The sequence below is a fragment of the Tachyglossus aculeatus genome, chromosome 17 (assembly GCF_015852505.1).
Source record: "Tachyglossus aculeatus isolate mTacAcu1 chromosome 17, mTacAcu1.pri, whole genome shotgun sequence".
In the NCBI taxonomy this organism is placed as follows: domain Eukaryota; kingdom Metazoa; phylum Chordata; class Mammalia; order Monotremata; family Tachyglossidae; genus Tachyglossus; species Tachyglossus aculeatus.
In genome coordinates, this window is record NC_052082.1 from 34957858 (window position 1) to 34984453 (window position 26596).

At 42.1% G+C, this 26596-nt stretch overlaps 1 protein-coding gene across 1 annotated transcript in view; it reads left to right on the forward strand.

Annotated features, from left to right (window-relative positions):
• DNAH6 (dynein axonemal heavy chain 6) overlaps positions 1 to 26596 on the forward strand; it is a 184179-nt gene that overhangs the window by 29113 nt on the left and 128470 nt on the right. Inside the window, exons 12-21 of the mRNA XM_038759544.1 lie at positions 2328 to 2448; positions 6129 to 6280; positions 8011 to 8163; positions 9884 to 10135; positions 10764 to 10892; positions 15513 to 15626; positions 16624 to 16767; positions 17327 to 17539; positions 20001 to 20093; positions 23301 to 23420. Of these exons, the coding sequence (XP_038615472.1) occupies positions 2328 to 2448; positions 6129 to 6280; positions 8011 to 8163; positions 9884 to 10135; positions 10764 to 10892; positions 15513 to 15626; positions 16624 to 16767; positions 17327 to 17539; positions 20001 to 20093; positions 23301 to 23420 (1491 nt within the window). The remainder of the gene's footprint in view (positions 1 to 2327; positions 2449 to 6128; positions 6281 to 8010; positions 8164 to 9883; positions 10136 to 10763; positions 10893 to 15512; positions 15627 to 16623; positions 16768 to 17326; positions 17540 to 20000; positions 20094 to 23300; positions 23421 to 26596) is intronic.

Genomic DNA, 26596 nt, shown 5'->3' on the forward strand with positions numbered 1-26596 from the left:
AAGGCTGGTCTTTTAGGAAAACAAGAAATTCATTTGAGATAGAAATAGTGGTCCCTTGAAATAGAAGGGTAAGGTCAACTTTATGCATAGAGAGGCTCATGTGTGGTGAATTCCCCAAGATTAATCGTTTTGGAGGTGGCTTTACAAAATGAATTATTTGGCATTCCTAGTGAAGAGGAGATGGGGTGGGAAAAGGGGGCAGGTTGGATGGGGAGGGAATGTCCCTGCTGTAATGTGTTATAATGTGTTATAATGTGTCTGTTACATTGTACTCTTCCAAGCCCTTTAGTACAGTGCTCTCCGCACAGTAATTGCTAAAAAAATACAATCGACTGACTGATGGGGTCTTTGGTCCAGAGGAAGTATTAGTGGCCTCAGAGTCATCCTCCTCAGAGCAGGGACCAGAGAATATTTTCCGCTTTCCCTCCTATTTTGCTTCCCTTCCCACCTGTAGGTACTTTGCTAGACTTTGTTCTTTTCCACTTCTACAAAAGGTACTGAGACGCCACAAGGTCTGTAAGAGATGGAAATAAACACCTCTCCCGCTGTCGAACCCTGAGTGGTTCCAGCAGAGCCTCCTAAAACTGATCCTCTCCTCCTGACACCGTTCCTGGCCCTTTTATTCATTCATTCACTCAGTCGTATTTATTGAGTGCTTATGTGCTTGGGAGAGTATAACAATAAACGGACACATTCCCTGTGCAAAATGAGTTTACGTCTAGAGAGCACGACTGCATCCAGACTGTTTGCCTCTCTCCAATTCCCAAAGTTTTTTTGTTTTGTTTTATGGTATTTATTATGTGCCAGGCACTGTACTAACTCCTGGGGAAGATGCAAGATAATCAGGTTGGACACAGTCACTGTGCCATAGTGGGATCACAGTCTTAATCCCCATTTTACAAATAAGGTAACTGAAGAACAGAGAAGTTAAATGACCTACCCAAGGTCACACAGCAGACAAGGGGTGGAGCCTAAGTTAAAGCCCTGGTCCTTCTAACTCCCAGGCCCATACTCTATCCACTAAGTCACACTGCTTCTCAGGCTCTGATAGCTCTTTTCCCAGGGGTTTTACTTTTGCAAGTGCTAGACAGTGCTGGCCACCTGGAAACTTGGGAAACTGAGAGTACCTGCTGCCATGAAAAGCAGGATACAGTGGGTGCTGAGTATTCTAAAATAAAATAATAAAATCAGTGGTATTTATTGAGAGCTTACTGTGTGCAGAGCACTGTACTAAGTCTTTCTTTCAGTCGTATTTATTGAGCATTTACTGTGTGCAGAGCACTGTACTAAGCACTTAGCAACATATAGAGATGGTCCCTACCCGACAACGGGCTCACACTCTAGAAGGGGGAGACAGACAACAAAACAAAACATGTGGACAGGTGTCAAGTCGTCAGAACAAATAGAATTAAAGCTAAATGCACATCATTAACAAAATAAATAGAATAGTAAATATGTACAAGTAAAATAGAGTAATAAATCTGTATGAACAGATGCTGCTATGGACAGGTGCTGTGGGGAGGGGAAGGAGGTAGGGCGGGAGGGGTGGGGAGGAGGGGTTCTTGGGAGAGTACAAGACAACAGAGTTGGGAGACACGTTCCCTGCCCACAACAAGCTTACAGTCTATAGGGGAGATGGAGTTTAAGGAAGGATGCTCAGCTAGGGGCACAAGAAATGGACCCCACAGACACACACCCCCATCCATCATTCAACCACAGGGGCGAAGCAAGCACTCAACAGGCCGATTTGTCCACTAATCAGCTCCCACTCGGAGAAGCCAGTCAGAGCTGGGGGCAGAAGGAGTGGACAGTAAATCAATGCTTTAATTGGAGAAATCCAGAAAACAAATTTTGCCTCGAAACCGTTCATTGTCTGTGGCATCATGGACGTGCGATCCGACCCCTATCTTGTATGAGGCTGAGATTCCCCCTTCCTCACGTAGGTGGGAAGAAGTGACTGTGAGCCCACTGTTGGGTAGAGACTGTCTCTATATGTTGCCAACTTGTACTTCCCAAGTGCTTAGTACAGTGCTCTGCACACAGTAAGCGCTCAATAAATATGATTGAATGAATGAATGAAAAGCGAACACCCACTTGGACAGGTCCTCTCCTTATAAACCTCCTGGAATTGACTTTTATCGTTTACTAAATAAAAATCACTACTGCAACAACATATGTCCCAAGTCCAAAGTTAAATATGGATTTTCAGCATTCTACCTGTGATATCAGTGAATTGTAAAATAGCCTGATTTGGGAGAACTGCTATAATTAGTGTTTCTTTTGCTAGTTCAATCCATGCAAATCATTCTGTATCCTCTCCTACTTAGGATGTGGTTCAATCTGCATTTGAAGCGGCCAATATGTACGCAGGTACTTTTGAAAATTTCCAACTGTTTTTCAAAGAAAATGAGAACCTTGACTTGGAAGCTCTTAAACAGCAGGAACCCGGTAAGTTAGCTTTTGTACTTACCAACATCAGCAATTATTTGGGGGTCCAATACATTTTTGCAAGTAAATTTGGCATTTTAGGAGGTACACTTTTTTTCAGGTCTGTAGGATGCCACTTACTGCACTGGAACAGTAATTCACTAAATTTCAATCCAGAAAACTCACCCAAATTAATCAATCAATTGATGGCATTTACTGAATCCTTACTGTGTGCAGAGCAATGTACTAAGTGCTTGGGAGAGTACAGTACAACAGAGTTGGTAGACATGTTCCCTGCCCACAATGACCTTGCAATCTAGAGGGGAAGACAGACAGATTTCCTGAATCTTCAGTTGCTCTGGGGCAGTTTATCTAAAGGATGAATTTTCTGGATCCACATTTTCATCATCAGGATGTATTGAGCAGCTGCTATATGCAAAGCCCTGTATTAAATTGTATCATAGTCTCCCAAGGGCTTAGCACAGTGCTTTGCACACAGTAAGCACTCAGTAAATACGACTGAACGAATGAATGAACTAAATGCATGGGTACATACAATTAAAGTAGAAGTGGTCCCTGCCTGCAGTGAGTTTATCTGTATATGAGTTTATCTGCAACAATGCACTCTGTTTAAAAGTGAAGTTATCGTGCAATTCAATGAAGCCCATTTTCTGCTGCTCTGCTACCTTACAGAACAGAATACATCCAAGCAAGACTTCCCAATATATACAAGGCTTTGTCTAGTCTTGGCACATCGTTAAAAAAAAAATTGTGGTCACATTGAAATATTTGCTTCTCACATTACAATGCATGTAAAGTCCCAGTTTCCTGGGGTAGGAAAAATCCCCCGAGACACCCCAGGTCTCATCAAAAATTCCTTCCAGCTTGGAAAACCCCAGATATATATCCACAGAAGTGCAAGCCCCTTCTGATATTAAGCTGAATACCAGCATTAAGCTACAGACTAAACTAAGAGTCTACAGAGCTGTAGTGCTTGCCAACCTTTAGAGCGACTATGAGATTTGAATTCTCCACCCTTGCCTAACCAGGTTCCTTGAACAGTGCCATCAGCATCACTTAGGGGGTTCTACTCAACATCAAATGGCAAGACTTGATCACAAACAGTGGAGTACTAGAAAAAAGTCAGTCTTCTAACACTGAAGCTTTGCATCCCATGACACAACTCTTTTGGAGTGTGGCAAGTGAGAAGAATACATGATAATAGGCTATATGGTGAACTGAAACTGTTCACTAGGCCAAACTTTTTGGCTAGCCCAAACTCCTTCTAAAGTGGAAATGGAAGCCACTATCCCAATTCAGCGGAATAAGCTTCTACTTTTGCAGTATCCTGCAAGGATTCATAAACATCCTACATTTCGGCATTTAATGTTGACATTTTATTACGCTAGCTGTAAAGTAATCGTTCAGCGATGTTTAGTGTAACAGTAAAATAGCATATAAAATAATTTCATATTATTTTTCCAGCAGTTTTGGAACATACCCCAATTTATAACATACAAATCTATGAGACAAGGCATCCCACACTCAGCCACTCAAAATATATCCATATTTCAGAGGAACACGCACTACACGTGTAGTTCAATCGATACAGAATTACTGGATTAAATCTTGGAATCTCTCATCTGGCATGGCGGAAGAGCTCCAAGATTTCATGACCATGATCCTCTGGAGAGGAATTGATTGTTTATGGCTTTCAGGTCCCTGGCAGTTATGAGTGCGATGGAGCAGAGAGTGCAATGGTTCGGTAGACAGGCAAAGGTGCAGCACAATCCTAAATCCATAAGCGGTCCCTGTCCACCTTAGACACTGCAAGCCAAACAAAAACTAGAATCCGGGATTCCCAATTCACTGAAAGCAAAAGCAGGGCTAATAGATTAAATAGTGAATCACTCATATGCACTCCATCTTCTTGTTTTGAAACCATTAAACTCCCTGTATATTGCACTCTCCCAAGTGCTTAGTACAGTGCTCTGCACACTGTAAGTGCTCAACAAAGACCAACTGATTGACTGAATGATTGACTGATTGATTGATTGATTGAATTCCCTGATCCATAGAGTTGACTTAGGTACATTCTTCAAAACTCAGTTTCTTAGAGAAATGGCTTAAGGAGACAGGCATGAGTTGATTTCATTCGTTCATTCAGTCAATCATATTTATTGAGTGCTTAGTGTGTGCAGAGCATTCTACTAGGGGCTTGGGAGAATACAATATAACAATAAGCAGACACATTCCCTGCCCGCAACAAGCTTACAGTCTAGAGGATTTGTTATAGTCTAGAGGATTTGTCACTAGACCAGGATGTTTTGGTCTTCTTCAGGTGTAATCTGGTCTTGGATCTCTTGAATCCACACTAGTCTGTCCCAAAGTCTTAAAACTTATTAGCCACCTCGAGGGAGTGTGTATTTATTTCTACCCTCCCTCAGCATTATGAGCAGATGTCAAATCTATTGTACAATCAGTTTTCTTAGTCTGAATACTCTGTAAATACTTTTATATCTAATCCCTCATTAGGGTATAAGTAACTTGTAGGTGAGGAATGTGTCTCATTCTTCTATTGTACTTTCCCCAAAACTTAGAACACTGCACTGAATCCAGCGGGCATTTGATAAATACTAATATTATGGCTTCTGCTCCTCTGCTCCACTCCTCTGGTGCTAACCTTTTCACTGTGCCTCGATTTCACCTGTCCCACCGCTGACCCCTGGCCCATGTCCTACCTTTGGCCTGGAATGCCTTCCCTCTTCAAATCCACCAAACAATCAGCAGCGTGGCTCAAGCAGCGTGGCTCAGTGGAAAGAGCCCGGGCTTTGGAGTCAGAGGTCATGGGTTCTAATCCCGGCTCCGCCAGTTGTCGGCTGTGTGACTTTGGGCAAGTCACTTAACTTCTCTGTGCCTCATCTGTAAAATGGAGATTAAGACTGTGAGCCTCCCGTGGGACAACCTGATCACCTTGTAACTTCCCCAGTGCTTAGAACAGTGCTTTGCACATAGTAAGTGCTTAATAAATGCCATTTTTAAAAAAACCACTCTTCCCTGAAGGCGCACCTCCTCCAAGAGGCCTTCCCAGACTAAGCCCCGCTTTTTCTCAGCTCCCCCTCCCTTCCGCATCACCACGACTCACTCTCTTTGCTCTTCCCCCCTCTCTTTGCCCCAGAGCACTTATGTATATATTTATAATTCTGTTTATTTATATTGATGCCTGTTTACTTGTATTGATGTCTGTCTGTCCCCCCAACTTCTATACTGTGAGCCTGTTATGGGCAGGGATTGTCTCTCTTTATTTCTGTATTGTACTTTCCTAAGCACTTAGTACAGTGCTCTGTACATAGTAAGCGCTCAATAAATATGACAATAAATGAATGAATAGTACTACTACTATTTCTACTACTATCACTATTACTACCACCATTACTACTACTACTGTTACAACTATCACCTCTACTATTACTCCTACTACCACTACTACTACTACTACACAATCACAAAATGTAATTGTCTTCCTATCTCATTATTAGAATGAATTGCAATTGGTCAAACAATGTTTTCTTATTATATAGACATACGAATATAGAATTCACGACTGAACATAGTCACGCAATGGTGACTTGAAATGAGTTTTTCTAACATTAAAATGTAATATAAAACTATTTCCTATTTTAATTAACTATCTTCTCTAGATGTTAGTTTCTTTGCCGAGCAGCTGAAAAAATATCACAAAGAACACAAGGATGCATTAGCTATAAAGCCGACAAGGAACTTAGGAATGTTGTTAATTGATACCATCGAACTGAAGAAAAAACTAATTCCATCACCAAAACGTTGCTTAGAAGTGAGTATGGACGAGGCACAAGTCACCGTGAAGTCAGCATCATGGTTTGCTTTCTGGTTTTGCTGAAATATGATTCCTAGTGTCAGTGTTTTTCAGCATCAAAAGCACTTGATTTTAAAAATAAGGCCAACAATCAGCCCTGATTTCTGGGAAATGAGAATAGCAGAGGAGAAAGGGGACTCACGTTCTGACAGTGGCACTGCCTTCTGCCACCGCTAAAAATAATTATGGTATTTGTTTAGTGCTTACTATGTACCAGGTACGATACTAAACGCTGGGGTAGATACAAACAAATTGGTCTGGACACAGTCTCTATCCCATGTGGGGCTCACAGTCTCAATCCCCATTTCAAGATGAGACAACTGAGGCACATAGAAGCAAAGTGACTTGCCCAAGGTCACATAGAGGACAAGTGGTGGAGTCAGAATTAGAACCCATGACCTGCTGAATCCCAGGCCCGTTCTCTATCCACTACACCATGCTGCTTCTGCTACCACCGAAGGACATACCAGATGATTGATTCCAAATCTGGACTTCATTCTAGCCTACCTTCCCAGCTAGATTGTGAACTAGAGGTTAGAGATTGTGTCTACTTCATTCTATAGTCGACTCTCCCAAGTGCTTAGTATTGTGCTCTGCACATGATAGGCCCTTGATAAATACTTTTGATTGCTCCATTGATTGACTGATAAAACTAGAGCACCTAATGGAGCAATTGCCATCTCTGTCTGAAGAAGTGGCCCTGGCTCTACTGATCCTGGCTCAACTTACTGCCTCCATCGTTGGACAAAACTGGTGGTGAAAGGAGCAAGAGCAGCTTTGACAACCTAGCGCATGCTGGGGTAGTGGATTCAGGGCTACTGTCCTCCGCCACCAACATAATAATAATAATAATAATAATAATAATAATAGTAATAATAGCATTCATTAAGCATTTATTATGTGCAAAGCACTGTGGTAATGAAAGCAGCCTGATTTCCCTGGCCCAAAACAGTCGAGTTGATCTGTGACCATCATCAATGGAAGCGATAGTGGCCTTGGCTGATGTTCTGGTTCCTCTCATAGCCAAAGTGGGCCACCCTAAGTCCATATGTGATGGGAATTTCAGAGTGGCAGAAAAATTCCACCATGAGAAGTAGCATTACCCAGTGGTTAAAGCATTGACCATCTGGAGCAATGCATTTTTTTTCTTATGGTATTTGTTAAGCACTTACTATGTGCCAGGCACTGTTCTAAGTGCTAGGATAGATACAAGCTAATCAGAATGGACACGATCCATGTCCCACATGGTGCTCATAGTCTTTATCCTCATTGTACAGATGAGGTAACTGAGGCACAGAGAAGTGAAGTAACTTGACCAAGGTCACATAGCAGAAAAGTGGTGGAGCCAGCATTAGAACCCAGTTCATTCTGGCTTCCAGGCCTGTGCAGTAGCCACTAGGACAGGATAATTCTTCTTCATCAGCTAAAAGTGTCATTATGAAGTAAAGCTTTTTGGGCATGCCTGCTAACTCTGTTATAGCACAGTCTCCTAGGTGCCTACATAATACAAAACTGCATACTGTAAGCACTCAATAAGTATACCATTCCCTTGTGGGAAACTTGCTCACTTGTAATGGCTCTCTGGGTCTTGCTGATTTGGCAAATCTGGTTTAATTTTAAAATTGCAACACAAAACTGAATATCAAGTCAAATGAGTTTTTATGTACTCTAAACTTTTTCTTTCTTAGGTTATTAATGAGATGCTCCCTGTTCTTAGCAAGAAAAAAGTGGATGCTATAATTTCTGAGGCACAAGATGCACAGTATAAACTTGAGTTTGTGCCTTCAGCAACCCTAGAATACGTGAATAGCTTGAATTTCCTTGATGAAATCCAGAAAAGGGTGAGTGTGATACTTTTCTTAATACCTATTTCATGTCATTTAGAAAAGGTTTAAACCCTTCCGGACCATTTCCTAATTACTGCAGATACCACCTTTATGGTGACCCAATAAAGTTATCTGGGCACCAACTTGAACTTCACTGTATCTTTCGCTCTCCAGCTGCAGTCCATTACCAAATCCTGTACCATCTTTCTTCAGCATATTTGTTACATTTGCCCTTTCCTACCATCTTTACTACCAAAACTTGAGCCCTGGTGCTGGTCGACTTTTGCATATTTCACCTAACCAACCTCCATGACTTTTGATAGTTTTTTGAACTCTGCTTTCTAACTTATTCTTTCTTGCCAAACACGTGGCTCCAGGGCCCTTGGTCTCCCTGGAAGTGTTTTGTGGAAAACACATAGAGGCCCAGAGATTATGTTGCATACAACCCCTCTGTATTAAACAGTGAGGTAAGCTTAACTGATTCAGTGGTGAGCAGGTTTGGAGTACTCAGTATGCCTTCAGGACTCTGAACAATTAATGGTACTTATTGAGTGCCTTCTGGGCTGTGAGAACTGTGTGAGCCTGCAGTGAGCCCTGTGAGTGTGCTGCATGGCCCTGGGCAAGGCACTTCACTTCTCTGTGCCTCAGTTCCCTATCCATAAAATAGGGATAAAGACTGTGAGCCCCATGTGGGACAACCTGATCACCTTATATCACCCTCCCCCAGTGCTTGGAACAGTGCTTGGTAAGTGCTTAAATACCATCATCATTATTATTATTGAGAGACAAAAACCATGTTTCCTATCTTAAGGATCTTATCTAACTCCTTCTATCCAACTGACAACAGTTCTCCCCATCTTCAATACCTGAGGTCACGTCTCACCAGGAGGTCTTCCCCAAGTAATAATAGTAATATTAATAATTGTGGCATTTGTCAGGTGTTAAATATGTGTTAAACACCATACAATATAGTAAACTATAGTAAGATTCCCATAGGGAGAGATCGGGATTACCCACCACAAGCCTAGGAGATAGAGGAATCTGGGTTCTAATCCTGACTCCACCACTCGTCTGCTGTGGAACCTCAGGCAAATCACTTGGCTTCTCTGTACCTCAGTTTCCTCATCTATGAAAAGGTGATTCACTACCTCTTCTCCCTCTTACTTAGGCTGTGAGCCCCAAGTGGGATGGAGACTGTGAATGAGCTGATTATTATGTATTTAGCCATTCATTCATTCATTCCATCATCATCATAATAATAACGATGGTATTTGTTAAGCACTTACTATGTGCAAAGCACTGTTCTAAGCACTGGGGGGGATACAAGGTGATCAGGTTGTCCCACGTGAGGCTCACAGTCTTAATCCCCATTTTACAGATGAGGTAACTGAGGCACAGAGAAGTTAAGTGACTTGTCCAAAGTCACACAGCTGACAAGCAGCGGAGCCGGGATTAGAACCCATGACCTCTGACTCCCAAGCCGGGGCTCTTTCCACTGAGCCACGCTGCTTCTCTATATTTATCAGGCATTTACTGTAGCACTTGGGAGAGTACAACATAAGAATAAAGAGACACATTCCTTGCCCACAACAAACTAGTTCAGCACTTTGCATATGATTTGGCACATAGTAAGTGTTTAACAAATATCACAATTACTTATGTACCAATTATCATTTTGTTCATCTAAACATCATGAATGCCTAAAAGCCTAACACTAATGCATTTTATTTTCCAGATTGAAAGTCTTACAGAGGAAAGTAAAGCCGTGAGTCAGATGTACAAACTTATTGATCAGTATGTGGTCCCCACACCTCCTGAAGATTTTGCTGTATTCGCAACCCTGAAACCATCCGTCATTGCAGTTCAAGATGCAATTGATAAATCGGTGGGAGAAAGAGACACAACGATTAAAAAATTTTGTCATTATCTTGGCAAAGATATTGCAGAGCTAAACAAAGAAGTGATTGAGGTAAAGCAGCAAGCTCAGGTACGTATAAACAGGGGTTTGGGTTCTTTTTCCCCCCTCTATCGTGAGAGAATTTTTAGATTTAAGGTTAACAGTGTTGCCGACAACCCCTCTCCAGTGACAAAGCTCCAACATTCCCTGTGTGGGTCCCTGAAAAGAGCTCCCAAGACCCCTGAACACCACACCAGTATAGCTATGTACCAGTCAAAGAAGGAACAAATAATGGGGTTTCTTATGGTATTTGTTAAGTGCTTACTATTGTGCCAAGCACTATATAATCACTGAGGTCGATACAAGACAATCAGATTGAACACAGTCCATTTAACACATGGAATTTATAGTCTCAGTCCCCATTTTACATATGAGGTAACGGAGGCGCAGAGAAGTTAAGTGACTTGCCCAAGGTTACCCAGCAAACAGGTGGTAGAGGCAGGATTAGAACCCAGATCCTATGACTCCTAGGCCCGCGATCTAGCCCCTGGACCATGCTGCTGTAGGTTTAATTTCATCACATGTAAACAGCTGGAATACTAAAAATATACACTTGGCTCAATTTCATGAAAATGGACCTGAAAAAATATCACTTAGCTAAATCAGTACCCGAGAGATTTTTTTAAAATGTTAATCTGAAGTTATCTTTGTTATTCAGGATCCCCAGCTTTTGGATATTGCAGCTGACCAAACCAAAGTAAAACAAATCTTGAATGACTTGCAAGTTACTTTAGATGAGTTACAAAAACGTGCGTTCCAATATAAATCCTACCAGAAGAATTTTAAGGTAACTGTATCCCTGAATCTGTTTTCAAATGGGCATATGCTACTTATGGTGCACAGATTTATTTTTCCCAAATTTTTTAAAAAAGCTAAAATATCTGGTTTACTGATGGCTGCTTTTGTGAGAGATTTAAAAAAAAATGATTAAGTGGGCCATAGAAAGTACCAGAGAAGTAGCATGGCTTAGTGGAAAGAGCACAGGCTTGGAAGTCTTGGGTTCTTATCCCGGCTCCACCACTTGTCAGCTGTGTGACTTCGGGCAAGTCTCTTAACTTCTCTGTGCCTCAGTTGTCTCATCAGTAAAATGGGGATTAAGACTGTGAGCCCCACATGGATCAACCTGATTACCTAGTATCTACTCCAGCACTTAGAACAGTGATTGGCACATAGTAAAAGCTTAATAAATGCCATTTAAAAAATACCATTATTATTATTACCAGGGTAAAGGGAGATAAGGAAAGTGTTTATTAAGTAGAAAAGCAGCTTGGCCTAGTGGAAAGAGCACGGGCCTGAGAGTCAAAGGACCTGCATTCTAATCCCAGCTCTGCCAATATGCTGCTGTGTGACCTTGGGCAATTCTCTTAACTTCTCTGGGCCTCAGTTTCCTCAACTGTACATTTGGGATTCAATACCTGTTCTCCCTCCTACTTAGACTTTGAGCCCCATGAAGGATAGGGACTGTGTCTAACCTGATTAACTTGTTTCTTCCCCAGTGCTCAGAAAAGTTTTTAACACCTAGTAAGTGCTAAATAAATATAATGATGATAATAATAATAAGGATAATGATAATAATAACAATCAAGGATTTTCAAGCCATAAATGAATAATTTAGGCTTGTTGAAATATGTAATGCAGATTCATTGGCATTTTAGAAAGAGAGATGATCGGCAAGGACAAAAACTGCCATCTTAGCACCAGAATTTTGGACAGATAGAAGAACTTGAGGTGTAGGATTATTGCCAAAGAAAATAGTGCATAGTCCAGAAATGAATGAGTAGTCCAATGAATTGTTGAACTTGAGTGGAAAAGAAGAAGTGCTGGGCTATGGATTTCAGAGAGGAGGAAGGGAAACAATTGAAGGAGACCCTGAGATTCCAGGTTTAAGAGTTGAAGGAAATAATGAATTTTAACCTGGTCAAGGGGAGAGTAGAAGAGGGGGAATGAAGAGTTTAGTCTTTGCAGCGCAGCTTGTGAAACTGGTGATGAGGCTTGTAAGTTGTGATAAGTGCATTATTAGTCCAAAGGCGATAGATGCTGACTAAAAGATGGGCTAGGGAGTGGTTATTATACGAGTGGTATTAAGTCTATGACAGTCACTATGTGACTGTGGGCAAGTCACTTAACTTCTCTGGGCCTCAGTTACCTCATCTGTAAAATGGGGATTAAGACTGTGAGCCCCCTGTGGGGCAACTTGATCAGCTTGTAACCTCCCCAGCACTTAGAACAGGGCTTTGCACATAGTAAGTGCTTAATGAATGTCATCATTATTATTATCACTATGAGGCTCATTATAAGAGAAAAAGATCAGAGATTAAAGAAGCAGCATGGCCTAATAGAAAGGGCACAGAGCTAGGAGTTAAAGGACCTGGGTTCTATTTCCAGCTTGCTGTGTGAACTTGGGTAGGTCATTTCCTTTATCTCTGCTTCAGTTTCCTTAACTGTGAAATCGGGACTAAATACCTGTTCTCCCTCCTATTTAGACTGTGAGCCCCATGCGGGTCAGGGACTGTTTCTGACCTCAATAACTTGTACCTACCCAAGCACTTAGAACAGGGTTTTAACACATAGTAAGCACTTAACAAAGAGCTTTAAAAAAAACTGGGAAATAGCCTGCGAGCTCGTGCTCAAGGGGAGGAGTAAGAAAAGCTTCCAAAAGAGAGCGGGAAGTGGGAGAGAGGACCCCTGGACATTATACTCCCCTTCTCCTCATGAAATATGTTTTCCCTGAGAGTGGAGGAGACCCACTTTCTTCCAGGTTTAGATTTGGGCCCAAGTGATTTGGTGACTGACTCAGGAATCCTAAACTTGGCCAAACACTGACCAGCCTACACATCCTTCTGTATGTTGAGGCAGACAGGGATAATATCCCCCCAAAATATGGAGCTCTCTTTTGTCCAGCCTTCATTATCATCAGCAGCAGCAGCAGCAGCAGCAGCTTGTTGTGGGAAGGGAACATGCTTACCAACTCTATTTTATTGTACTCTCCCAAGTGATTAGTACAATAATCTGCACAAAGTAAGCACTCAATAAATACCATTGATTGGCTGACCGCTTGATCATCATCATCATCATCATCAATATTTATTGAGTTCCCACTCTATAAAGAGGACAGTCTAAGCACTTGCCAGCGTAGAATTAAAGCATGTGATACATGACATGACATAGCCTATGACCATGACTATCTGACCTCTGATTTGTACTTCCCAAACGCTTAGTACAGTGCTCTGCACACAGTAAGCACTCAATAAATATGATTGAATGAATTGAATGAATGAATAAATGAATGAGGAATTTATAATCTATTCTTCAGGTACTTACGTATTATTTTTGTGTCATTTCTTATGTGCTAATACTAAGCAAGATACTGCACTAAATCAATCAATCAATCATATTTATTGAGTGCTTACTGTGTGCAGAGCACTGTACTAAGAGCTTGGGAAGTACAAGTTGGCAACATATAGAGACGGTCCCTGCCCAACAGTGGGCTCACAGTCTAGAAGGGGGAGACAGAGAACAAAACAAAACATATTAACAAAATAAAATAAATAGAATAAATATGTACAAGTAAAATAAATAAATAAATAAATAGAGTAATAAATATGTGCAAACATATATACATATATACAGGTGCTGTGGGGAAGGGAAGGAGGTAAGGCGGGGGGTATGGAGAGGGGGAAGAGGGGGAGAGGAAGGAGGGGGCTCAGTCTGGGAAGGCCTCCTGGAGGAGGTGAGCTCTCAGTAGGGCCTCACTAAATGTGAGGGAAAGGTATAAAGGTAATCTAAAACATGGAGGAGGGAGGAGAGACATCCAGGGAAAGAAATAATCATTCAGTGGTATTTATTGAGTGCTTATTATGTGTAGAGCACTGCACTAAGTGCTTGGGAGAGTATAATAGAACAAAGTTAGCAGACATATTCCCTGCCCACAGTAAGCTTACAGTCTACTGTCTGAATGTAGAATAACGGGATACATTCAGCAAAAACAACAATTTAATAATAATAACCCAAGCAGTAGTGCTATCCTCCTGGGAAGGAATAATGCTCAGATTCCTCTCCACTCCAGAACTAACAATCTCATGTCCACACTGCTACAACTTTCCCCAAACTCTCAAAGGCCAAGAAAGGTAGACTTATTCTAGGCTGACTCCAATGATTCCTCTATCTGTAATCTATTTTAATATCCATCTCCTCCGTGTAGACCACAAGCTCCTTGTAGGCAGGGACTATGCCCACTAATTCTGTTGTACTGTACTCCCACAGAGCTTAATACAATGTATTATAAATTAGGGTTAAATACCATTGATTGATTGATAGATTAAGTGATTCCAGGGAAGGAAAGGGGCACGGAGGAGCCTGCTTGGCCTTCAGTTAGCTCAAGCAGTGTGGCCTAGTGGATAGACCATGGGCCTGGGAATCAGAAGGACCTGGGTTCTAATTCCAGCTCCACCATTTGTCTGCCGTGTGACCTTGGGCAAGTCACTTCACTTCTCTGTGCCTCAGTTCCCTCATCTGTAAAATGGGGATTAATAATAACGATAGCATTTGTTAAATGCTTACTATGTGACAGCCACTGTGCTAAGCACTGGGGTGGATACAAACACATTGGGTTGGATACAGTCCCTTATCCCCCGTGGGGCTCACAGTCTCAATCCCCTTTTACAGATGAGGTAACTGAGACCCAAAGAAGTGAAGTGACTTGCCCGCGGTCACACAGCAGACAAATGGCGGAGCTGGAATTAGAACCCATGACCTTCCGACTCCTAGGCCCGTGGTCCATCCATTATGTCATAATGCTTCTCATAAATCTTCTCGTTAAGACTCTGAACCCTGTGTGAGACAGGGAATGTGTCCAACCCCATTAGCTTTTACCTACCCCCAGCACTTAAAAAATTGACCAACACATAGTAAGTGCTTTACAAATGCCATCATTATTATTAGAGTCTAATAATAGGGTCGGGACTAGCAAGATCGGTAGAAACTGGAGGATAGGTCCAATCCTGGGTGATGGTGGGGAGGGAGGGAGGGAGGGAGGAAAGGAACTGTGGGCCCACTGTTGGGTAGGGACTGTCTCTATGTGTTGCCAATTTGTACTTCCCAAGCGCTTAGTATAGTGCTCTGCACATAGTAAGCGCTCAATAAATACGATTGATTGATTGATTGATTGAATTCCAAGGTCTTCAGGCAGATCCAACCCCACCCTAGGATTTACATGCATTAGCTGTAGGCCTCCGCAGCCCCAAAGTATTAAGTGCAAAGTGATTATACCAATTCATGTTTTTACAAGCTAAGAGCTCCCCTCTGTGGACTGGAGATCCAGGTTCTCAAACTCTACAGTGTCAGAACTGTTCGTCGGTTTTCTAAATATCTTTCAGAATATAACTTTTCGGCTGATTTTTCTTTAAAGGTGGAAGTTTCAAAGTTCAATGTCTTGGAAGAAGTTTGTGCAGAACTGAAGCTCAAACAGTTGCTTTGGGATTCTTTCTATGAATGGGACATTCACCAAACAGAGTGGCTGGAGGTAAAATAAATACATCCACTCTTTAAAATCCTTAGAATGTAAAGTGGAAATTATTTTAGAATCATAGTCACGATTTTCATTAATCCCCTATGTTTCATTTAGTGAATGATGCTTAATCGTTTGCTTACTACTAATAATAACTGTGGTATTTGGCAAGCAATTAATATGTGTCAGGCACCATACTAAGCACTGGGGTGGATACAAGCAAATCAGTTTGGACACAGTCCCTGTCCCACCTGCGGCTCACAGTCTCAATCCCCATTTTACAGATGAGGTAACTGAGGCCCAAAGAAGTGCAGTGACTTGCCCAAATTCACAGATCAGACAGGTTCCAGAGCCGGGAATAGAACCTTCTGGCTCCCAAGCCCATGCTCTACCCGCTATGCTATGCTGCTTAAAGGAGCTGACTCTGATCTCGCTACTTTGCCTACCAAATTGAAAACAGCAGGCCCGAGCTCTCCCCATTCCCCTTCTCATCTCCCCAACTCCTTCCCAGCCCTTTAGTAACAGATTATCTGTTAATCAGATTTACATACTAATGTCAGGATTTGTGAGAGACTCAGAAGTGGGATTTCCGTTTACTACCATGCCTAAAACCAAACCCCTGTCGAAAATAAATTTAGACAAAACGCAATGTATTTGTGTAGACAGAATGTGCCTTCAATCCTCACCTTCTGATCTCTCTGATCTTTTCTCTGATCTCCCCTCCCCACCAACTCCCAGCATCCCTTCTCAACCCCCTCCCCACAGTTTGGTCCTTTTCAGGGCATTCCCATCCAATTCCTCCCCATCCCTGTCATCCTTCCTAGTGTCCCACTCCCACTCCCATTCAACTACTACCTATCCCTCACACTGTCTCCACCCCAAGCATCCTCCCCACAGCCTTACCCAAGTGTGGAATATGACTAGGTATATCCGTGAAGAATTTTGATCATTGAAATGTCTCCAAATATTGGGAGTTTAGCTACACAGTAAATTTATCTTTTTTTTTTTTCAGTGTAAATTTGATGTCCTGGATCCAGAACAGTTAAATTCTCAAGTTGCAAAATATGCCAAATTTGTGAGTCAGTTGGAAAAAGGGTTGCCATCAAACAATGTAGTGCCATTACTCAAACAAAAGGTGGAGAAAATGAGAGAAAAAGTAAGCGATATTCAAAAGATGAAAATTAGTTTAGATAAAATATTTTGATAAAGTTGCTCTAGTCAATGTCATTTGATTTTAAAGGACAGTTTTATGAACTTATCCAATGCTGTACCTGATAATTCTTCTAAGACAGACTCTATATATTTTAAACTGCTTAGCTTTTTTCCCATGGTTGAACTCTGTAGTCTTTCTAAAATATAATAGTACTGATTGTGGTATTTGTTAAGTGGTATTTAAAGGAAAGTTTTATAAACTTATCAAATGCAGTACCTGATAATTCTTCTAAGATAGACTTTATACATTTTAAACTGCTTAGCTTTTTTCCCGTGGGTGAACTCTATAGTCTTTCTAAAATATAATAGCACTGATTGTGGTATTTGTTACTATGTTCCAAGCACTGTACTAAGTACTGGGATAGATACAAGATAAGCAGGTTGGACAGAGTCTCTGTCCCACATAGCGCTCACAGTCTGAAGTCATAATATTTTTCCTTCCGAAGGGCCTCAGGTTATGTTTTAAAAATAAAGGAGAGTTTTTTTCTTGTTTGTTTTTACAGCTTCCAGTTATCACGGACTTGAGAAATCCATTCTTGAAACCAAGACATTGGGCAGTCCTGGAACAGACAATCAATGCTGCATTAGTGGACGTAGAGTTTCCATTATCCCTGGCTAGACTCATTGAGCTGAATGCTTTTGATTTTGCCCAGGAAATTCAAGATGTCTCTGGAATGGCATCTGGAGAGGCCTCTTTAGAGACAATGCTCAAAAAGGTAACACCTAAAAAAGAATTCTGAGAAGCAGCCTGACCTAGTGGATAAGAGCCCACTGTTGGGTAGGGACTGTCTCTATATGTTGCCAACTTGTACTTCCCAAGCGCTTAGTACAGTGCTCTGCACACAGTAAGCGTTCAATAAATACGATTGATGATGATGATGATGATGATAAGAGCACAGGCTGGGAGTCAGAAGGACCTGATCTCTAATCCTGGCTCCGTGACTTGTCTGCTGTGTGACCTTGGCAACTCTCTCAATTTCTCTGTGCTTCAGTTATCACATCTGGAAAGTGGAGATTAAGACCATGAGCGCCTTGAGGGGCAGGGACTGTGTCCAACTTGATTAGCTCATATCTACCTCAATGCTTAGTATGGTTTCTGGCATAATAAATTAGCTCTTAAAAAAACAATTAAAAAATTCTGAAAAAACAGAGTTCGTAAGGAGGAGGCCTCAACTTCCTTCTGCCTCATGGGGGAATCTCTCTCCCCTGCTCAAGAATCACTATTCTTACTAAGCTCTCACTATGTGCCAAGCACTGGGCTAAACACTAGAGCAGGAACAAAATAATCAGATCCCATCCCCCTTAGCTCTATAAGAGGGAGGATGAGCAGGAATTTAAATACCAATTTTCATATGCGGGAACAGAGGCCCACAGAGGTTAAATGGCTTGCCTAAGATCACACAGCAGGCCAGTGGCAGATCTGGGACAAGAACTCAGTTGTCCTGGCTTCCTGTCCTGTGAGATTTCTACTGGGCTGAAGTCCCTCCATAGAGTGTCCTGGAATGCCTTTGAGTGCCTTCCTTTTCTGAAAAGTTTTAAGCTTTAGACAAACTAAATTTGGAGGATTTAGGCAAACTAAAAAGCTTTGCTTTTGGAGGATTACACCAGTTAGAGTGTAAACTCCTTGAGATCAGAGAACATATCTCTTCTCTGTTGAGTATTTTCCAGTGGGTACTTAATCTATACTATTACTACTACTACCACCGGCACCATCTCGTGAATGTCCCGAGAATGCTTTCTAGGGTAATCATTCCTAAAAGCGCGTTATACGTCAAAAATGTAATAAAGGAAAATGGAATAAAATAATTTAAGCTATGTCGGAAGATCAAAAGGCCTGCCTTTCAAAGTTGCCTTGGTCTTGTGGCTCCTTGTGGATAAGAAGATCAGGTCTTCTAGACTGTAAGCTCACTGAGGGCAGTGAGCATGTCTACCAACTTTGTTATATTGTATTCTCTCAAGAACTTAGTACAGTGTTCTGCACATAGTAAATACTCAATAGATACCATTGATTGATCAAATAAAGATGGAGAGTTCCTGGTGCAGAAACACAATCAGGTCATGGGAAAGGAGCAGCTTTCTCATGTACCATCGATTGTGTTACTTTGTTACTTTGTTTTACTTTCGCTGCTCCATCATCATATGGAGTTCGTATTGGCAACAACTCTGTGAGGAGATGAAATCCAGGGACCTGCTTTGTACTTGCCACACAAATGAGAAATGAGAAGGCTCCCTCTTGACACAGAAACATTGTGTCCCTAACCTCACTAGACCGATTTTTTGTGGTATTTGTTAAATGCTTACTATGTGTCAAGCACTGTACTAAGCGCTGGGGTCAATACAAGGTAATCGGGTCCCAAATGGGGCTCATAGTCTAAGTAGGAGGGAGAACAGGTATTGAATCTCCATTCTGAAGTTGAGGAAATTGAAGTACAGAGAAGTGAAGTGACTTACCCATAGTCACACAGCAGGCACATGGTAGAGCCAGGAGAAGCACCTCTGGCTCCCATTCCCGTGCTTTTTTCACTAAGGCACCCTGCTTCTCTTTTCTGAGGAAGGGAAGTATGGTGTGCAAACCTATTTATTGAATACTTACTGTGTGCAGAGAACTGTACTAAGTGCTTGGGAGAGTACAATATAACAGAGCTGGCGGACACATTCCCTGCCTACCAGGGAAGGAATGTTTCCCCCTTCCAGAGGGAGAGGGGAAGGGGGGAGACAGACTAGAGGGGAAGACAGACATTAATACAAATAAATGAATTATGGATATGTACAGAAGTGCTGTGGGGATGAGGGAGGGGTGATAAAAGGGAGCAAATCCAAGCTTAAAGGTGACGTAGAAGGGAATGAGAGAAGAGGAAGTGAGGGCCTAGTCAAGGAAGGCTCTTGGAGTAGATGTGCCTTCAATAAAGCTTTGAAGGTGGTGTGAGTGAACATCTGTCAAATATGAAGAGGCAATAGTACAAAATTCTTCATGGGGACCAATTAAGATTTTTTTCTTCTCCAGTTATATTCTAGGAACAAAACCATTTTATAAGTGACTCACACAAGGGGAATGGATTTTTCTAGATGTAACCTACCTTCATAAAACAGCTTGATCATTTTCAATGTCCCGACACTTTCGCATTTTATTTTAACACACAAATGAACTAGATTTACAACATGTATCATTTTTTAAAGGTGGAGGATTCTTGGAAATCAATTGAATTCATTGTCTTGCCTCATCGTGATGTCAAAGATGTTTTTATCCTGGGTGGAACAGATGACATACAGGTTAGTGCCTGCCTTTGATAAATTTTGGAGGGGAACGTGTCTACCAACTCTGTTGTATTATACTCTCCCAAGTGGTTAGTACAGTACTCTGCGCACAGTAAGCACTCAATAAATACTATTGATAAAGAGGAGGAGGTGGAGGGAGAAAACTCAAATGAAATATTATACAGCTGTCATTTGCATACCAAAGATGACACCATTTATTCAATCGTATTTATCGGAGCGCTTACTGTGTGCACAGCACTGTACTAAGTGCTTGGGAAGTACAAATCAGCAACATATAGAGACGGTCCCTACCCAACAACGGGCTCACAGTCTAGACACTACTGAATTTGTAGGGTGTGTAGACTTGCTACTAAGACCAGTGGCAATCCGTCTACAGCATGTGCATATAAAGATTGCCTCTTGCTAAGCTATTATATTTTATTTGTTGCGATGAAAAGCAGCATAGTGAAAGGGATAGAGCACGAGCCTGGGAGTTGAAAGGTTATAGGTTCTAATCCCAGCTCCATCACTAGTCTGCTGTGTGACCTCGGGCAAGTCACTTCACTTCTCTGGGTCTCAGTTACCTCATCTGTAAAATGGGGATCGAGACTGCAAGCCCCACGTGGGCCCTGATTAACTCGTATCTACCTCAGCGCTTAGAACAGTGCTTGACACATAGTAAGTGTTCGACAAATATTGTTATTTATAATTATTATTATTTTGTTCATATCCCGGCTCCACTTTTTGTCTGCTGTGTGATCTTGGGCAAGTCATTTAACTTCTCTGTGCCTCAATTACCTGAACTGTAAAGAGAGGATTAAGACTGTGAGCCCCTTGTGCGACATGGGCTAAATCCAACTTGATCAGCTTGTATCTACCCCAACACTTAGCACGGTGCCTGGCACATAGTAAGAGCTTCACAAATGCTATAAACTATTTAAAAATCCTTAATGTACTTTAATGCCTCTCTCCTCCTCTAGACTGTAAGCTCCTTGTGGGCAGGGAACACATCAGCCAACTCTGGTTGTATTGTACTCTCCGAAGCACTTAGTTCAGGGCTTTGTACACATTAAATGCTAAATAAATATTGTTGATTGATCATCCTGCTGCTGGTCTCATCCCTTTCGGGACATTTGATATTTCATATTTGATAATCGCCCCACCCCTAACCCCACAACACTTATGTACATATCTTTAAATCATAAATTATAAATTATTTACTCATATTAATGTCTGTCTACCCCCAGACTGTCAGCTCATTAAAGGCAGGGAATGTGTCTGCTAATTTTGTTGTATTTTATCTCCCAAGTGCTTAGCGCAGTGCTCGGCACATAGGAAGCATTCAATAAATACCACTGATTGATTGATTGCCATCCTGTAGCATCCCAGTGAGACAGTTTTATCATTTTAGTTGGTTTCATTTGTGTTGGCTTTTGGCATCACCTGATTGAGTCACCAGTTTCAGTGTTCTGTTAAATCTGGTCGGTTTGGGTTTGAGGGAGCCAGCAATCAATCAATCAATCAATCGTATTTATTGAGCGCTTACTATGTGCAGAGCACTGTACTAAGCGCTTGGGAAGTACAAATTGGCATCACATAGAGACAGTCCCTACCCGATAGTGGGCTCACAGTCTAAAAGGGGGAGACAGAGAACAGAACCAAACATACCAACAAAATAAAATAAGTAGGATAGAAATGTACAAGTAAAATAAATAAATAAATAAATAAACAGAGTAATAAATATGTACAACCATATATACATATATACAGGTGCTGTGGGGAGGGGAAGGGGGTAAGGCGGGGGGATGGAGAGGGGGACGAGGGGGAGAGGAAAGAAGGGGCTCAATCTGGGAAGGCCTCCTGGAGGAGGTGAGCTCTCAGGAGGGCCTTGAAGGGAGGAAGAGAGCTAGCTTGGCGGATGGGCAGAGGGAGGGCATTCCAGGCCCGGGGGATGACGTGGGCCGGGGGTCGATGGCGGGACAGGCGAGAGCGAGGTACAGTGAGGAGATTAGTGGTGGAGGAGCGGAGGGTGCGGGCTGGGCAGTAGAAGGAGAGAAGGGAGGTGAGGTAGGAGGGGGCGAGGTGATGGAGAGCCTTGAAGCCCAGGGTGAGGAGTTTCTGCCTGATGCGCAGATTGATCGGTAGCCATTGGAGGTTTTTGAGGAGGGGGAGTGATATGTCCAGAGCGTTTCTGGACAAAGATAATCCGGGCAGCAGCATGAAGTATGGATTGAAGTGGAGAGAGACACGAGGATGGGAGATCAGAGAGAAGGCTAGTGCAGTAGTCCAGACGGGATAGGATGAGAGCTTGAATTAGCAGGGTAGCGGTTTGGATGGAGAGGAAAGGGCGGATCTTGGCAATGTTGCGGAGCTGAGACCGGCAGGTTTTGGTGACGGCTTGGATGTGAGGGGTGAATGAGAGAGCGGAGTCGAGGATGACACCAAGGTTGCGGGCTTGTGAGACGGGAAGGATGGTAGTGCCGTCAACAGAGATGGGAAAGTCAGGGAGAGGACAAGGTTTGGGAGGGAAGACAAGGAGCTCAGTCTTCGACATGTTGAGCTTTAGGTGGCGGGCGGACATCCAGATGGAGATGTCCTGAAGGCAGGAGGAGATGCGAGCCTGGAGGGAGGGGGAGAGAGCAGGGGCAGAGATGTAGATCTGGGTGTCATCAGCGTAGAGGTGATAGTTGAAGCCGTGGGAGCGAATGAGGTCACCAAGGGAGTGAGTGTAGATTGAGAACAGAAGGGGACCAAGCACTGAACCTTGGGGAACTCCCACAGTAAGAGGATGGGAGGGGGAGGAGGAGCCTGCAAAAGAGACTGAGAAAGAACGACCGGAGAGATAAGAGGAGAACCAGGAGAGGACGGAGTCTGTGAAGCCAAGGTCAGATAACGTGTTGAGGAGAAGGGGGTGGTCCACAGTGTCAAAGGCAGCTGAGAGGTCGAGGAGGATTAGGACAGAGTATGAGCCGTTGGATTTGGCAAGCAGGAGGCCAGCCACTTAGAGCCAGCAGCTCTAAGTGTAGCCCTCGTCCATCACTGGCCCTCCCCAGCCAGAAAATTCAGAAAAATCAGATCCTGTCTCAGTGGGAAAAATGACTAATCAACTGAATAAGTAAATCCTGCCTCACTGATTTCATTACAAATATTAATAAAACGGAAACTTAAGATTTTTTTTATATAAACTGATTGCCTCTCCTTCCTTTCCTCTTCTCTTTTAAGGTTCTCCTTGATGACAGCACTATCAATGTTGCAACTATAGCCTCTTCAAGATATGTGGGCCCTCTTAAAAGCCGTGTGGATGAATGGCAAAAGCAACTCGCTCTATTTAACCAAACGCTGGTGAGAAATAAGCCTCAAACTAATAGATTCATTTTCATGTCTTGTAATGGGAGCATCTCTAAGTATTTGTTGATGATATTCCAGTTTAGTGGCTTTAACTGATTCCCCGCAAATAGATCGGTAGGTGAAGGAGCACTAAAGTCTGTAGTTTCCCTAAGGAAATTAGGTAAATTGCAGTAATGCATCCTCAAGATTTAAAAAAATTGACCAAAATGACATAAATTTATTTTTAGAGTGATTAAAAATCACTTGTTTGTATCCACTCCAGGACTTAGTACAGTGCCTGGCACATAGTAAGCACCTAACAAATACCACTATTATTATTATTATAATTAAAAATATAAAGCATGCAGTAACCTGGTCAAATAATAATATAATTATATACCAATAATGAAAGATTTGAATTTGATGTTCTTGTTTATATATATGAATGTGGCAATATTTTTCAAAGCATTATCTTTGACAATCTATTCAGCAAAATGGTACTTTTTCTAACAGGCTAGAAGCATCATTATCAATTAGACATTGAAAGAGGCTATAATCACTTAATTAGAATCAGTCAAAATAGTTCCAAGGGAAGGGAAAGGGAAGTGTTTAAGGCAGGGTCAATTATGGATCATTATCTCAGTGTGAGGCAGCTCTATAATTAATTATAATTATTAAATGCTGTCGAGTTGTTTCTGATTCATATCAACTACATGGATATACTTTCTCCAGAATGTCCTGTCTTCTGCCATAATCCGCAACCTTTCTAACAGTTTTTCTGTTATCACTGTTATGGTGTCTATCTATCTAGCTGCTGGTCAGGTTAAGCCCCATTTTCCCTGGACTTTTCCTAGCATTAGTGTCTTCTCCAGAGAATTAGTCCTCCTGATTATGTGTCCAAAATATGCTAACCTAAGTCGAGCTATTAGGCCTTCCAAAGACCACTGTGGCTTAATTTGCTCTAAAATCCACTGGTTTGTTTTTTGGGCAGTCCATGGTATTCACAAAAGCCTTCTCCAACACCACATTTCTGAAGAATCGATGTTCTTCCTATCCTGTTTTTTCACTGTCCAGCCTTCAGATCCATACATTATCACTGGAAACACCATAGAATTGGCATATTGTATTTTTCTGGCAATTGCTACATCAGCACATTTCATGACTTTTTCCAGGCTCTTTAATACTATCCACAAAAATTCCAAACCATTATGGGGTTGAAAGGAGAGAAATGCAACTGTGGGTTATTATATTAGAAAAATCTATATTTGACTGAAAGTTCTTCTTCAGCTCATTTTCCTGTTTAATGTCACTACCGTCATCTTTAATTTATGGAGGAAATGTCTAATCATTCAGCTTAGATAACAGTTTTTAAAAACTCATTAACACCGTGAATATGCCAATAGACTAACATTTGACATGTCCCTCAGTTATACTCTCAGGCAGCTATAGTCCCTTAGACAGAAATACACTGACACAAATACATACACTTATTCTGATGCACTCCCACTCTTAGCCATGTAAAATCCTCTTATGGTCTTCATGCACATCAACTCACTTGAAAAGTAGCCTTTTTTTTCTGAAGAAAAACTCCAGAAAGGAATTTTCCAAGCCTTGGTTAAATAGGGAGGTTAGAAAAAAAAACCAGAATAGGTGCTCTGTAAATGGTAGCAAACCCAGCACGTGAAGAAACACCTAGCCTAAAAAAAGATACATAGGCAGGAAACTTTTAAAAATCTAAGACCGTTGTTATGAGATATTTCATTGCCCGCCATCCACTCACCCTGTCTCACAGTCACGCTCGGACATGAAAATGAACAGTTCCAGGATTCTCATGGAGACAAAGATGTAGACAGGTCAGAGAGAGAATGCTACCTGTTTAAGTGCCTTAAAGCCATTGGTCAAGAGTTTCAGCTTGATGCAGAGAGAAATGGGTAACCACTGGAGTTATTGTCACGATTGTCTTTGATGGTCACGTGATTCTTTACTCCCCTACACTGCACTTAATAATAATAATGGTATTTATTAAGCGCTTACTATGTGCAAAGCACTGTTCTAAGTGCTTGACAGTGAACAGACTATCTCTTCTGACCACTATATTCAACAAGGCCTGCTGCTGCTAATGGACCATGTCCAGAGACATTCTGTTTTCTGTTGACAGATTGCACCCTTATCCCAACAGACTATCTCACAATTCATTTTGTCAGCAACAGAGTGGGGTAAGTTTAGCACACCACCGCTACTTAAACGCAGCTGCGAAGCAGCATGGGCTAGTGGATAGCGTGGGTGTCAGAAGGACCTGGGTTCTATCTGACCTCCGTTGCTTGTCTGCTGTGTGACCTTGAGCAAGTCACTTAACTGCTCTGGGCCTTAGTTACCTCATCTGTTAAATGAGGATTAAGACTGCAAGCCCCGTGTGGGACAGGGAGAGTGTCCAATCTCTGATGATTTTGTATCTACTCCAGCGTTTTAAACAGTGTATTAATTTGTGTATTTAGAGAAGTAGTATGGGCTAGTGGATAAAGCATAGGCCTGGGATTCAGAATTACCCGGGCTGTAGTCTCAACTCTGACATTTGTCTGTTATGTGACCTTGGGCAAATCACTACGCTTCTGTATGCCTCAGTTCCCTCAGCTGTAAAATGTGGATTAAGACTGTGAGCTTGTGTAGGACAGAGATTGCGTCCAACCCAACTGTCTTGTAACTACCCCAGCGCTTAGTGCAGTGCCTGACACATAGTGAGCACTTATATACCATAAAAAATATTGAGTGATTACTGTGTGCAGAGCACTGTGTTAAGCGCCTGGGAGACTACAATATAACAGAATCGGTAGACATGCTCCCTGCTCACAATAAGCTTTAGAAACATGTTCTCCCTTCTACTTAAACTGTGAGCCCTGTCTGAGCTGATTATCTTGTATCTACCCCAAGGTAGATACCACAGGTATTAGGGGACAAGTGTGCTAAATGACATTTTAGGAAAATAAGTTGGGACGCTTCAGGGAGTATTGGCCAAATGGGGTAGAGACTGGAGGCAGGGAGACCAGTGAGGAGGCTGACACAATATAGGAGTTCTTGGACCTGAGCAGTGGCTATATGGGTGGAAGGGAAGAGCAAGATCAGAAAGATGTATTTTTAGGAAAAAATAGCAGCTCTAGGATGGATGGGAGGGCAGAATGCCAACGAGGGCTCAA